The sequence below is a fragment of the Sinocyclocheilus anshuiensis genome, unplaced genomic scaffold (assembly GCF_001515605.1).
Source record: "Sinocyclocheilus anshuiensis isolate Anshui unplaced genomic scaffold, SAMN03320099.WGS_v1.1 scaffold767, whole genome shotgun sequence".
NCBI lineage: Eukaryota > Metazoa > Chordata > Actinopteri > Cypriniformes > Cyprinidae > Sinocyclocheilus > Sinocyclocheilus anshuiensis.
In genome coordinates this window covers 1,042,464-1,055,103 of record NW_015551124.1, presented here as the reverse complement: position 1 = coordinate 1,055,103, position 12,640 = coordinate 1,042,464, and the positions used below count along the sequence as shown (strand labels likewise).

The window sequence follows — 12,640 nt, the reverse complement described above, 5'->3', positions numbered from 1 at the left end:
TGAATGAAGCATTTTCAAATTATAATTTGGAAATATATATACATATAAATATATACCATTTCATAAATGCTTTCAAAATTACAAAATAATGTCATGACTGTTATCAATGTATTTTATATTTCAGAAAGGGCTATTGTATATATGTTCACTGAATTGTTGTTTTTACATTTTCATGGACGTTCATCAGTGCTTATATACAGTATCTACTTGATTGGATATTGATTGGTGAGGGCTGGACTGACAGCTTTTATGTCTCAGATGTACTTACATAGGCGTCTTTGGGTCATTCAAAGTTAAAAATTAAGGTTGTTCAAGTGCATTTATTGATTATTAGGCAAAACAACACATGCACATGCAAGTTCAGTTTATTGAATCGATACATTAAATCCATGTGGTCTTTCATGAATCCCAAACTTGCAACATTTTCTGTTTCTTTTTACAAAGGGACTGTACTGAAGCATGCTTAGGGGCGGAGCCTGCATAAATTATTGGGTGGTTTGAGCATTACATCATTTTGACACGCAGGCTCCGCCCACTGTCCCCCACAAAGGCGGCGCTGATTGTTTAAATGGGGCGACCGAAGGCAGCTGCGCTCACATGAACACATGAATGGCTCTCATAGGGGCCCTGCATGGATTTGTCCTCCTCGAGATACCATCTGTCTTATTAGAAACACTGGATCTCACCTTGTGCTGCTTCACCCCATTCATGAGCGATAAGGCCACAACACCTTAGAACAAGAAATATATTATCTTCTGAGAGCATCTCTCTACAGTGGTAAAGTCATAACCTGGAGTGCTTCTCTGAGTGCTCGCTGCTGCTTAACCAGACGATTAGATTAAAGCTTCTCATGAGACTCACAGAAGATCACTTCAGGATCTATAACTCATGTTATTAATGGACTGAATTATAACACCGTCTTCATGCATGAACCTCAGCGCTCCAATTATGAACTGTTATTTAAATGCATTGTGTATTGTGCATTGTGTAATTGTATATTTTCACTCAGAAATGGCAAGTAAATTTCACAAATAATTACAAAGAAATGGAAAGTAACACATTAAATTAAATGTGAAATTTTAAAGTTGAAAAATTGAAATAGTATTTTCTTGTAAAACATACTCCAAAAACTCCAATATATATATATATATATATATATATGTAATGTATGCATGCTTTTTTATTCCAATTCTCAAGTTATTTATCATCAATTATGTAATAAAATATTTATTTGTAAAGATTTAATGCTTAAAGAAGGCAGTATTATACAGTAAATAACTTCATAATATATTAAAACATTGTTTACATTTATTTATTTATAAAAAAAAAATCACATTATCATAATGAACAAAATTAGCTTAATTTTCATGACAACAATTTCACAATAGGTCTTAAAGGTCCTAAAAACATTGTAGATGGTTAAAAAAAAACTCCTATGGCAGAATAGAACTGAATAGAATATATATTTATGCAGAATATATATTTTCACAGGAAAGAAAAATCACAAATAAGATTCTCTTTAATATCTCAGTTCTTCTAGACAGAAATGAGATTAAATGGAAAGCATTATTCTGCATTATTCTGACATCTCATCTTTCAGAAGAAATCTCAACAATGTCTTAAACTGTTCTCAGATCTGCCAATTCTGCAGTCAGACATCTCAATATGAACTGTATGACAATATAAATTTCTCAATGTCTTTTCAGAACAATAATCTAAGATGCTATCAACATAAAACAATCTCTATACTAACATTTATATAATTTGTGTATATTTTAATAAATAAAACACACTATTATGATTTTGTTCATATTTTGAATTAGTTGATTTTTATATTTTCTTCTTTCACTTTAATTTTAGCTAAAGTTTTAGTATTTTTGTGATTTAAAAAAAAAATGTCTATATTTTTTTAAAATTAATTTTCATTTCAGTTTTTGTTATTTTAGTACATCAAGTTAAACTAAACAAAAATGCTGAAACTAGCTAATATTTTATTTCAATTCATGTTTTTTTCCCTCAAGTAACACACGTTTTTATGGTTTTATTTTTAGTGAACTACAATAATCCTGGCTGAGATAAAAAACCTCCTTTAGGATCTTTATAAGCAATAAAAGCTAAAAGATCTATGCAATATGATGCTCATTTTGATTGTAATAATCAGTGTTGGGGAAAGTTACTTTTAAAAGTAATGCATTACAATATTGTGTTACTCCATAAAAAGTAACTAATTATGTTACTTAGTTACTTTTAATGGAAAGTAATGTGTTACGTTAATTTTGCGTTACGTTTGAAATCTGGGAAGGGCTTGCTTGTTTGTTTTTTATATAAAAAGTTCTGTTGTTGGCAAACGTAAAAGCCCTTTCACACCAAAAGGGAAATGAATAAGCCTCAGGCTGAAGGAAAAGTAAATTCATGTCTGTACAGTAGAATACAGGAGAAGGAAGTTTAACACTCTTCAGGAATACAAAAATTAAGCACAAATGTTAGTGTATCTAAAGTAATTTTTGCTTATTAGTATGGTTGAATTGGATCATCAAAGGTCAGCAGCAAAGACATTGGTTAATAAAAAAAAGATTAAATACATAAAGCTTCACACACAGCGCACACAACGGCTCTGCTCTTACTCCTGATCTCTCTCAACATGGCAACACCAGAGCTGTCAGTCAATACATGAGAAAACAAAGTAACTGGTGTTACTTATTTGAAAAAGTAACTCAGATATTTTATTTTAAATTAGAAACTAATGCATTACTAGTTACTTGGAAAAAAGTAATCTGATTACGTAACTTGTAATGCGTTACCCCCAAACACTGGTAATAATTCCAATTAATTCATTTGTCTTTGTCTGTGTTTAGTGGCTGTTCAGACAAACATCGTCCCGCCGAAGAAGGTCCAGTCTGGTGCGGTCCAGTCCAGTCTGGTTCAGGCCAGCGTAGCGGCCATGCAGAACCCGATGGCCTGTGAGGTGAAAGCAAACGGTCACTGCATTCTCCCGCGCCTCTCCATCTCGTCCCGCTCGGCCAGCGTGGTGACGGGGATGGACACGGGTGCAGACGGATCTGCTCCACACTCGGTCATGAAGTGGAAGACGGTGGTGACTGTGTTTGTGGTGGTGGTGATGTACCTGGTGTGCGGCGGTCTGGCCTTCCGCGCGCTGGAGCAACCCTTCGAGAGCAACCAGAAGGACAGCATCACGCAGGAGAAGGCCCTGTTCCTGCAGAGGAACCCCTGCATCTCTCCAGCCGAGCTCGAGGCCCTCATCAAGGTGAGATCAGACTCAGAGAGATATCAACTCATGAGAGACTAAAGTAATAAATATCAAGTGTGACTCTAGATCTCCAATAATATGTCTTAGTAAGATGAGATTGAAATGAAAGATTTGGTTTTTAAAAAGCCTTTTTCCAAAAGGTACATCTGGAAAAGGGTGGTCGTCTTATAATCAGGGTCGTCTTATATTCGGGCCAATACGGTACATTTATTCACCGAATATAGTATGGAAATTACTGTTAACCAGTTAACAGGTTTTTACTGTTGCATTTTTACAATATTTTACTGTTAAAATCACAATCATTTTTTACAGTGTAGTTTATAGGACTGAATGATTGCAGACCATGCATTTCTACTGCTCTGCTTTTTTGTTAAAAATATCCCTCTTTCTCTGGGTACAAATGTATCTTTACGATTACGAAAAGCAAGATTTGGGCGACTAACATAAAAACAGCATCACCACAGTCTGCTCGGACAGGACTTACTGATTTATTGACTAAGTTTCAGTCAGCCTAATCCATTTATAATTCTTAATTTTTAAATAATTTGAGAAGAGCCACAAAACCTGATCAATTTACTGACAGACGGAGCAGATTGATTTTCAGTGCAGGATTTTTAGACACTGAAACACAAAGCGGGTGGCTTGACATCATATCAGGCACTTAGCAATTACATCCAAGTCTAATCAGCATTCTTGTGAATTACTTTGAGAAATGTGACGTTCTTGGAGTGTCTGACATTGTGCGGGGTGACTCAGGGAAAATGGCTTTTTAAAATGATTTGCTAATATTGTTATACTTTGGTCACTTACTGTCAATTAAGCACTTCCAAAATGGCTTTATGAATCTTTCTCTCGTATGTGCATCTTTTCCCAGCATGCAGTAGATGCGGTCAGTGCTGGAGTGAGTCCCATTGGAGACACGTCCAATAACTCCAGCCACTGGGACCTCAGCAGCGCGTTCTTCTTCGCTGGAACCGTCATCACTACGATAGGTCAAATAAACCAACCATCTCAATAACACCTCTCAAATACATCACAATATGAGAAATAGTTCCAATTTTACATTATGTTAACATTATGAGAAATAGTACAATTTGTAAATGCTGTTTTATGTTGACTTTAAATGATAAAAATGGTTGCAAATGCAGTTTTACATTGATTTTAAGTTATACAATTTGTTGCAAATTATTTATGTTAACTTCAAATAATAAATGCTGTTTTACATGGACTTTAATTGGTAAAATGTGCTGCAAATGCTGTTTTACATACTTTAAATTGTAAAATTTGCATCAAATGCTGTTTTAGGTTGACTTTAAAAGATAAAATTGGTTGCAAATGCAGTTTTACATTGATTTTAAGTTATAAAATTTGTTGCAAATGATTTGTTAACTTCAAATGATAAATGCTGTTTTACACTGACATCAAATACTGTAGTACAATTAGTTGCAAATGCTGTTTTACATGGACTTTAATTGGTCAAATTAGTTGCAAATGCTGTTTTACATGGACTTTAATTGGTAAAATTAGTTGCAAATGCTGTTTTACATGGACTTTAATTGGTAAAATTAGTTGCAAATGCTGTTTTACATGGACTTTAATTGGTAAAATTAGTTGCAAATGCTGTTTTACATGGACTTTAATTGGTAAAATTAGTTGCAAATGCTGTTTTACATGGACTTTAATTGGTAAAATTAGTTGCAAATGCTGTTTTACATTGACTTTAATTGGTAAAATTAGTTGCAAATGCTGTTTTACATTGATTTTAAGTTATAAAATTTGTTGCAAATGATTTGTTAACTTCAAATGATAAATGCTGTTTTACATTGACATCAAATACTGTAGTACAATTAGTTGCAAAAGCTGTTTTACATGGACTTTAAATGGTAAATGCTGTTTTCCGTTGACTTTTAATGGTAATTTTCTTTGCTGTTCTCAGAAAAATAAACTCCTGACAAAATTTTGTTTTCTAGTTCACACATTGCAATTCATTTTTTTCATGTTTTACTTTCAACAAGATTTGCACTGACCTTCAAGAGTATTACTGCAGAACTTTCAGCTCAGATCTCCTCTCTGACTGAAATGGTTTAGTCTGTCCTTGTCTTAACTTCCCTTTTGTTCAGCAGTCTGTAATTACTGCCATGTTCTCTCGGTGGAAGCCACCAATTGTCTCCCTCTGGATCTATGAATGTGGTTTTAATAGAGGGGGTCAACTAGAGCGGTTTGTTTTATAACGATTAAATAAGCTCTTGTCTTCTCCACCCACATCTACAGGCTATGGAAACATCGCCCCCAGGACTGAGGGCGGCAAGATTTTCTGCATCCTTTACGCCATATTTGGCATCCCACTGTTTGGCTTCCTCCTGGCCGGGATCGGTGATCAGCTAGGGACCGTGTTTATGAAGAGCATCCTGAAGGTGGAGAAAGTTTTCAGGGTGAGTGGACTTACTTAAAGAATACTCTACTAAGGATAATTCATTAATAATTGATTATGTAAATACATTAATTCACATGCATCTGCTGCCCTTTACAGCAAAAACACAAGCAAATCAGTCAGACCAAAATCCGTGTCACCTCCACCATACTCTTCATCATCGCTGGCTGCATCATTTTTGTCACCATCCCAGCAGTGATTTTCAAACACAGTGAGGGATGGAGTACTTTAGAAGCCATTTACTTTGTTGTCATTACTCTCACAACCGTCGGCATTGGAGATTATGTAGCAGGTAGGTAGTCTGATGAAGGCATTTTACATAATTTTGCCTAATAAGGTCAAGAGTTGCTTAATTTTGATAGCAAATTCTGTTTTTTAGACTTTAAATGGTGAATTTTGTTGCAAATGCTGTTTTCTGTTGACTTTAAATTGTAAAATTTGCTGCAAATGCTGTTTTACCTTGACTTTAAATGGTAAAGTTTGCTGCAAATGCTGTTTTACATTGACCTTAAATGGTGAAATTTGCTGCAAATGCTGTTTACGGTTGACTTTAAATAGTAAATACTGTTTTATGTTGACTTTAAAGTGGTAAATGCTATTTTATGTTGAATTTAAAGTGTTAAATGCTGCTTTATGTTGAATTTAAAGTGGTAAATCCTGTTTTATATTTACTTTAAATGGTAAAATTAAACAAATGCAGTTTTATGTTGGCTTTAAATGGTAAAATGAGTTGCATGTGCCGTTTTATTCTTGATTTTAAATGGTAAAATCCGTTGCAAATGCTGTTTAACTTTATATGGTAAAATCTGGTAAAATTAGTTGCAAAATATTTTTTTTACCTTGATTTTAAATGACAAAATTAGCTGCAAATGCTGTTTTACGTTGATTTTAAATGATTAAATTAGTTGCAAATGCTGTTTTCTGTTGACTTTAAATTGTAAAATTTGCTGCAAATGCTGTTTTACCTTGACTTTAAATGGTAAAATTAGCTGCAAATGCTGTTTTACATTGACCTTAAATGGTAAAGTTTGCTGCAAATGCTGTTTTACGTTGACTTTAAATGGTAAAATTTGCTGCAAATGTTGTTTTACCTTTACTTTAAATGGTAAAATTAGCTGCATATGCTGTTTTACATTGATTTTAAATGGTTAAATTTGCTGCAAATGTTGTTTTATCTTGACTTTAAATGGTAAAGTTTGCTGCAAATGCTGTTTTACATTGACCTTAAATGGTGAAATTTGCTGCAAATGTTGTTTACGTTGACTTTAAATAGTAAATACTGTTTTATGTTGACTTTAAAGTGGTAAATGCTATTTTATGTTGAATTTAAAGTGTTAAATGCTGCTTTATGTTGAATTTAAAGTGGTAAATCCTGTTTTATATTTACTTTAAATGGTAAAATTAAACAAATGCTGTTTTATGTTGGCTTAAAGTAGTCAAATTTGCTGGACATGCTGTTTTACGTGGATGTCAAATGGTAAATTTTAGTTTAGTTTAAATTATAGTTAAGATCATTCCATTCAATTGGAATGTTTGTTTTGGACCACATTTTTTGGCCTTCTTATTCTGTTTATATAGTGTATTAAAATTGAAAAGTTTTTTTTATAGGTGGTGATCGAAAAATAGAATACATGAAATGGTACAAGCCTCTGGTCTGGTTCTGGATTTTGGTGGGTCTGGCATATTTCGCTGCGGTCCTGAGCATGATTGGAGACTGGTTCAGGGTTCTGTCCAAGAAAACAAAAGAAGAGGTATGATATGTCAGACATGATCTCCAATATACAACACAGCATTATTTCACTGCATCAGAGCCCTATTTTCTTTGCATAGACATTCCAGGCTCTTCCTTTTCAGCTGATGATAACTAGGGTGTGTAGACTATTGGTTAATGCTAATCAGTAAGCAAGTAGTCATTGATTTGGCTGCTGTTGGTAATGTAGCCTTTCTTGTCAACAGTTAACAGAGTTATTTTATGGTAGTTAATATTAATATAATAGCTGGTCACAAAAATAATATCAAATAATGCTATATCTGATAAAGAAGTGTCACCACTGGGATACTTAAAGATGCTGTGGAGGGAGAGCTTGACCTTCAACTTCCATTCAGATTCGGCTCCATTCTGATATGAAACACTTTACGCCATCTTTATCGTGATAAAATCAGCTCAGTTGCTGTTAAAAAGAAAAACAATTTCACCGTGAAATACATCATATTATGAAAAATAGTTAATAGTTATTAAATGGTAACATTTTTTACAAATGCCATTACGTTGACTGTAAATGTTAAAATAAGTTGGTCAAATTAGTTGCAAATGCAGTTTTGTGGTGGCTTTAAATGGTAAAATTTGTAGCAATTCTGTTTACTTCAATTTTAAATGGTAACATTTGTTACAAATGCAGTTTTACATTGACTTTAAATAGTGAAATTAGCTGCAAACTCAGTTTTACTTTGGCTTAAAATACTGAAATTAGCTGCAAATGCAGATGTTAAATAGTACAATTATTTGAAAGTAATGTTTTATGTTGACTTTAGTAAAATCAGTTGCAAATGATGTTTTACTTTATCTATCTAACACAGGTCGGGGAGTTTAAGGCCCATGCGGCAGAATGGAAGGCAAATGTTCGGGCAGAGTTACGCGAGACACGGCGGCGCCTCAGCGGTGAGATCCATGACAAACTTCAGCGGGCGGCCACCATCCGCAGCATGGAGCGCAGACGTCTGGGTCTGGAGCAGAGGGCACATTCGCTGGACATGCTGTCGCCTGAAAAACGGGCCGTCTTCGCTAGTCTGGACGCCGGGCGCTTTAAGACCTCATCGCAGGAGAGCATCGACACTAAACTGAACAACCTGCGACTGAAGGCCGAGCGCGGTGAACAGCAGGCGTCCTCCGATGAAAACATCTTCAACCGCTTCGGCTCGCTCACAAAACTGGCCAAGCGCAACAAGAGCAAAGATCTCCGCAGGAACATCCCAGAAGATGCCAGCAGGCTGGGCGATGTCCTCAGCAGTAACAGCAGCAACGTCACACTGGGAGAGGAGAGAAGAGAGGACGAGGAGGAGATTGAGGAAGAGAAAACAACAATGGAGGCCAACACTGGCTTCACGTGTCTGCCTCACTATCCTGAGGAACCCAAACAGCAGAATTGTTTCGCACCGGCTCAGGCCAAAGAACAAGAGCGAAATAAAAGACTAGAGCAGAAAGAACATCAACCGTAGGCAGACAATGACAGGGTGAAAATGTGCCTTTGTGTTTTGTAGGCTGCGGCTCGACTCGTTACGATCATCTGCAGTTGATTTTCACTGTGACAAATGATAAGTTGCCAAAAATGAGAAAAGACACGGAGAGCTCAAGGAATACAGACTGACATCACCTTAAAGAGACAGTTCACCAAAAACCTGGAAATTCTGTCATTGTTTACTCACCCTCATGTTGTTCCAAACCTGAATGAATTTCTTTCTTCAGTGGAAATCTCCAAAAATGACAAAAAAACACCATAAAAGTACTGTAACAATAGACTATGACTAATGATGCTTTGTGTGAGGAACTGAAATTGAAGTTATTTATTGAAAACGTATCAAATTTCAAAAACGCTCAATCATTGAACAATCACTGATGTTGAATTAGGTGCTATGTTATTTCGTGTGAATGAGATTGACAGAGCTGTGATGGAAGTGAAGGTTTCAGTGAATAACAAGTTTTTAAGAACTTACTATTAATCAATTCATATTATTATTAATATGTAAAAGACCTTCTGCAATACATCTGCTTTAGTCAGTTCCACACAAAAAGCAACTGAAACGGGTTTGAAGTGACATGAGCTCACGTAAAAGTCAAAATTTTGTCTTTTTTAGATGAACTAAAATGTATTATTTATGTTCTTTACAACTTCAAGACTGATTATTCATCATAGAACAGTCAACAGAGACTTTTTGAAGGACTTTTGCTCTTTTCAACGGTGTGCTACAGATCGCCGAAAGCCTTTTTTGCTGTAAATCGTGATGTCTTTTGGAAAGCAAACCTGCATGAATATCTACTGCTGCTCAGATGAGTCCGTCATCTATGATGGCAAATCACAAACTTCTATGAAACACTAATTTATTCAGTTTGGTTGAAAAATTGACACATTCTCGATAACCTTTTGATTGTGATGCCAGAGTTTAAACAACAATGACTTTATAGCTGGTGGTGAAATGCTGCATTCACACTGAACTTCTATAAACATATCAAATCCCTGAAAATGACTGGAATCAAAGCCACATTGATGATACTCAATAAAAGTGAAACCCATTTTACTAGAAGTATTAGAACGATGAACAAATGGCATCTTTATGAGGTATACAGCGAACCCAAAAAGTATCTGGACTCTTAAATCACACATAAGAATGTGAGAATTATCATTGCATAACATATCACAGCAAGAGATAGGAAGATTTAAAGGAAGATGCAAACTTTACAAAACATATTCCAAAAACTTTGTACCATTTTGAATGATTAAACAATACATCTAGTCTTGAAAATGAAAACAGTACTGATTAAGACAAAAAAGAAGAAAAGTGACATTATTACTTAATTAAAGTGACATTGTTGAATTAAAAACAATGTGAAATACATCACATGAAAAATAGTTTATAAATGGTCAAATGTATGGCAAATGTTGTTTTACTTTAAATGGTAAAATGTGTAGCAGTTTACTTTGAGTTTAAATAAAAAATAGTTGCGAACACTGTTTTACATTGACTTTAATTGGTAAAATTAGTTGCATAAGAACTTTTAATTTGTCTTGAAGTGGTCAAATTAGATGCAAATCATGTTTTATATTGGCTTTAAATGGTACGTTTTTAGTAATTATGGTATTATTTGATTTTAAATAGTAAAATTAGTTGCAAACACCGTTTTACATTGGCTTTAAAATTAGTTTCAAATGCTATTTAACTTTTTGAGAGATATTTTCAAATACTTTTCGGGGTTGCTGTATCCACAGTTATTCCATTATTGCCATAAAACAGTCTGATTTGTTAAGTTATCACCTGATATCAGTTCACATCTGAACCTTTTTTATGCCCTCAGAACAAAGTCTTCCACTGTAATTCAAAAATACGGTAAAAAGTGTGAATGCATAAATAAAACATTGACTTTTTTGATCCACAACAGTGAATGCAAATGCATAACACACAAAATGTACATTTTTAGCTAAGACAGCATGCAATAATGGTGTTGATCGTGTAATGCTGATGTAAACGTCACAGTGATGTGAGCTGGAGTGAACAGCGTTCATGTTACATCTCGAAAACATTACGGTAACTGCAGTCATGCTCTGTGTTGTCATGGTGATCACATTAACGGTTGTGCAAACGTTACATCAAATGTAATGAGTGCCTTTGGGAAAATAAATCATGAAATGTGGCTTTGGCTTTGTTGCACTTATACTGATTTTTTTAATTCAAGTTGGAAAGTCAGGCAGAAAACCTGGAAACGTGTCCAAAAATGCAAATAAAACACATCAGTGAATCACAGTTCCTACATTACATCACATACATTGCGTTTATGTGCTTGTGTAGAGTATGTTTCCGGGCTTTAACTTCTCATAAGAGGTCTGATTTGCTCAGATTGCCACATTAGTCATTGTTTCCAGCAGCACATTAGATCTACGCCTGACATTATGTGCTCTGACACACTCCGAGAGCACAAACTCATTATTTTGAGAGTTTTCTCACCCTGTAGTTGAGTTTCCCAACTAAGGGTTCATTAAAATGATCACATAGGGTTCATGCAAATATGAGAGAACTGGTGAAGTCAGGTTCAATTACATAAATGGTACTATAGAAAAAAAAAAAAAAAAAAAAATGAAAGTATGTATAATGTAGGCATACATTTTAAATGTATGTATTTGAATTGCATATAAAACCTTCATCTATTTGGATTACACTGTTTTAATATTTAACTTAATACAATGCATATTTGTTAAAAGATTTCATAGTTTATTAACTTTTTGAATCTATTTGATTTGATTTAAATTAATACATTTTTAAAATGCATTTATTCAAATTGCTTAGAATCAGCATGAATCTGTTCATTGTGAAAAGTTACATTTATTCAGTTTAAAAACATGCTTAAAATGACCAGCTGTGGAACAAGCAATATTCAGTTAGTTCAAGTATATGAGAGTGAAACAAATTGGATTTGATGATAAATAGATACAAACCAGGTTATTGTGTATATAAAACAGTCAGTTTATTAGTACTGTTACTGAAATCTGACCAGTTTCGTTTATGTATGACAAATAAGCATCACATTAAGTTCAATACAATTCAATTCACGTTTATTTGTATAGCGCTTTTCACAATACAAATCATTACAAAGCAGCTTTATAGAAAATGTAAGTTTCTACATTTTAGGAGTAGCTTATTAATTTATGTTTAAATTGTGAATTTGATCTTTATTTTAGATCTAAACATGACTTGGTCTTATACAAAAATGAGTCAGTAATGTCAAATCAAGCCTAATTATTAAAGGGGTCATATGATGTTGCTAAAAAGAACATTATTTTGTGTATTTGGTGTAATGAAATGTGTTTATGCGGTTTAAGGTTAAAAAAACACATTATTTTCCACATACTGTACATTATTGTTTCTCTTCTATGCCCCGCCTTTCTGAAACGCGTCGATTTTTACAAAGCTCATCGGTCTGAAAAAGCGAGGTGTGCTCTGATTGGCCAGCTATTCAGTGCGTTGTGATTGGCCGAATTCCTCAAGCGTGTGACGGAAATGTTACGTTCCTTACCACATGTGACGACCCCGGGCTGGACTCTACTTTGTCCACGGTGAAAGCCGATCCGGCGGTCCACAGCTCACAACAAAGCACACAGCGCCTTCACGACATGGCGGCGGCGGCAACAACAATACTACAGCGAGAATAAAAGTTACGCCTTCTTTCTTTGCGT

General features: G+C 34.6%; 1 protein-coding gene across 1 annotated transcript in view; it reads left to right on the top strand.

Moving 5' to 3' along the window:
* LOC107663143 (potassium channel subfamily K member 10-like) overlaps positions 1-9,118 on the top strand; it is an 11,897-nt gene extending 2,779 nt beyond the window's left edge. The window contains exons 2-7 of the mRNA XM_016453305.1: positions 2,856-3,265; positions 4,143-4,260; positions 5,540-5,700; positions 5,799-5,991; positions 7,308-7,450; positions 8,277-9,118. Coding sequence (XP_016308791.1) covers positions 2,856-3,265; positions 4,143-4,260; positions 5,540-5,700; positions 5,799-5,991; positions 7,308-7,450; positions 8,277-8,915 — 1,664 coding nt within the window. The 3' untranslated portion in view covers positions 8,916-9,118. The remainder of the gene's footprint in view (positions 1-2,855; positions 3,266-4,142; positions 4,261-5,539; positions 5,701-5,798; positions 5,992-7,307; positions 7,451-8,276) is intronic.
* Positions 9,119-12,640: the final 3,522 nt, after the last annotated feature.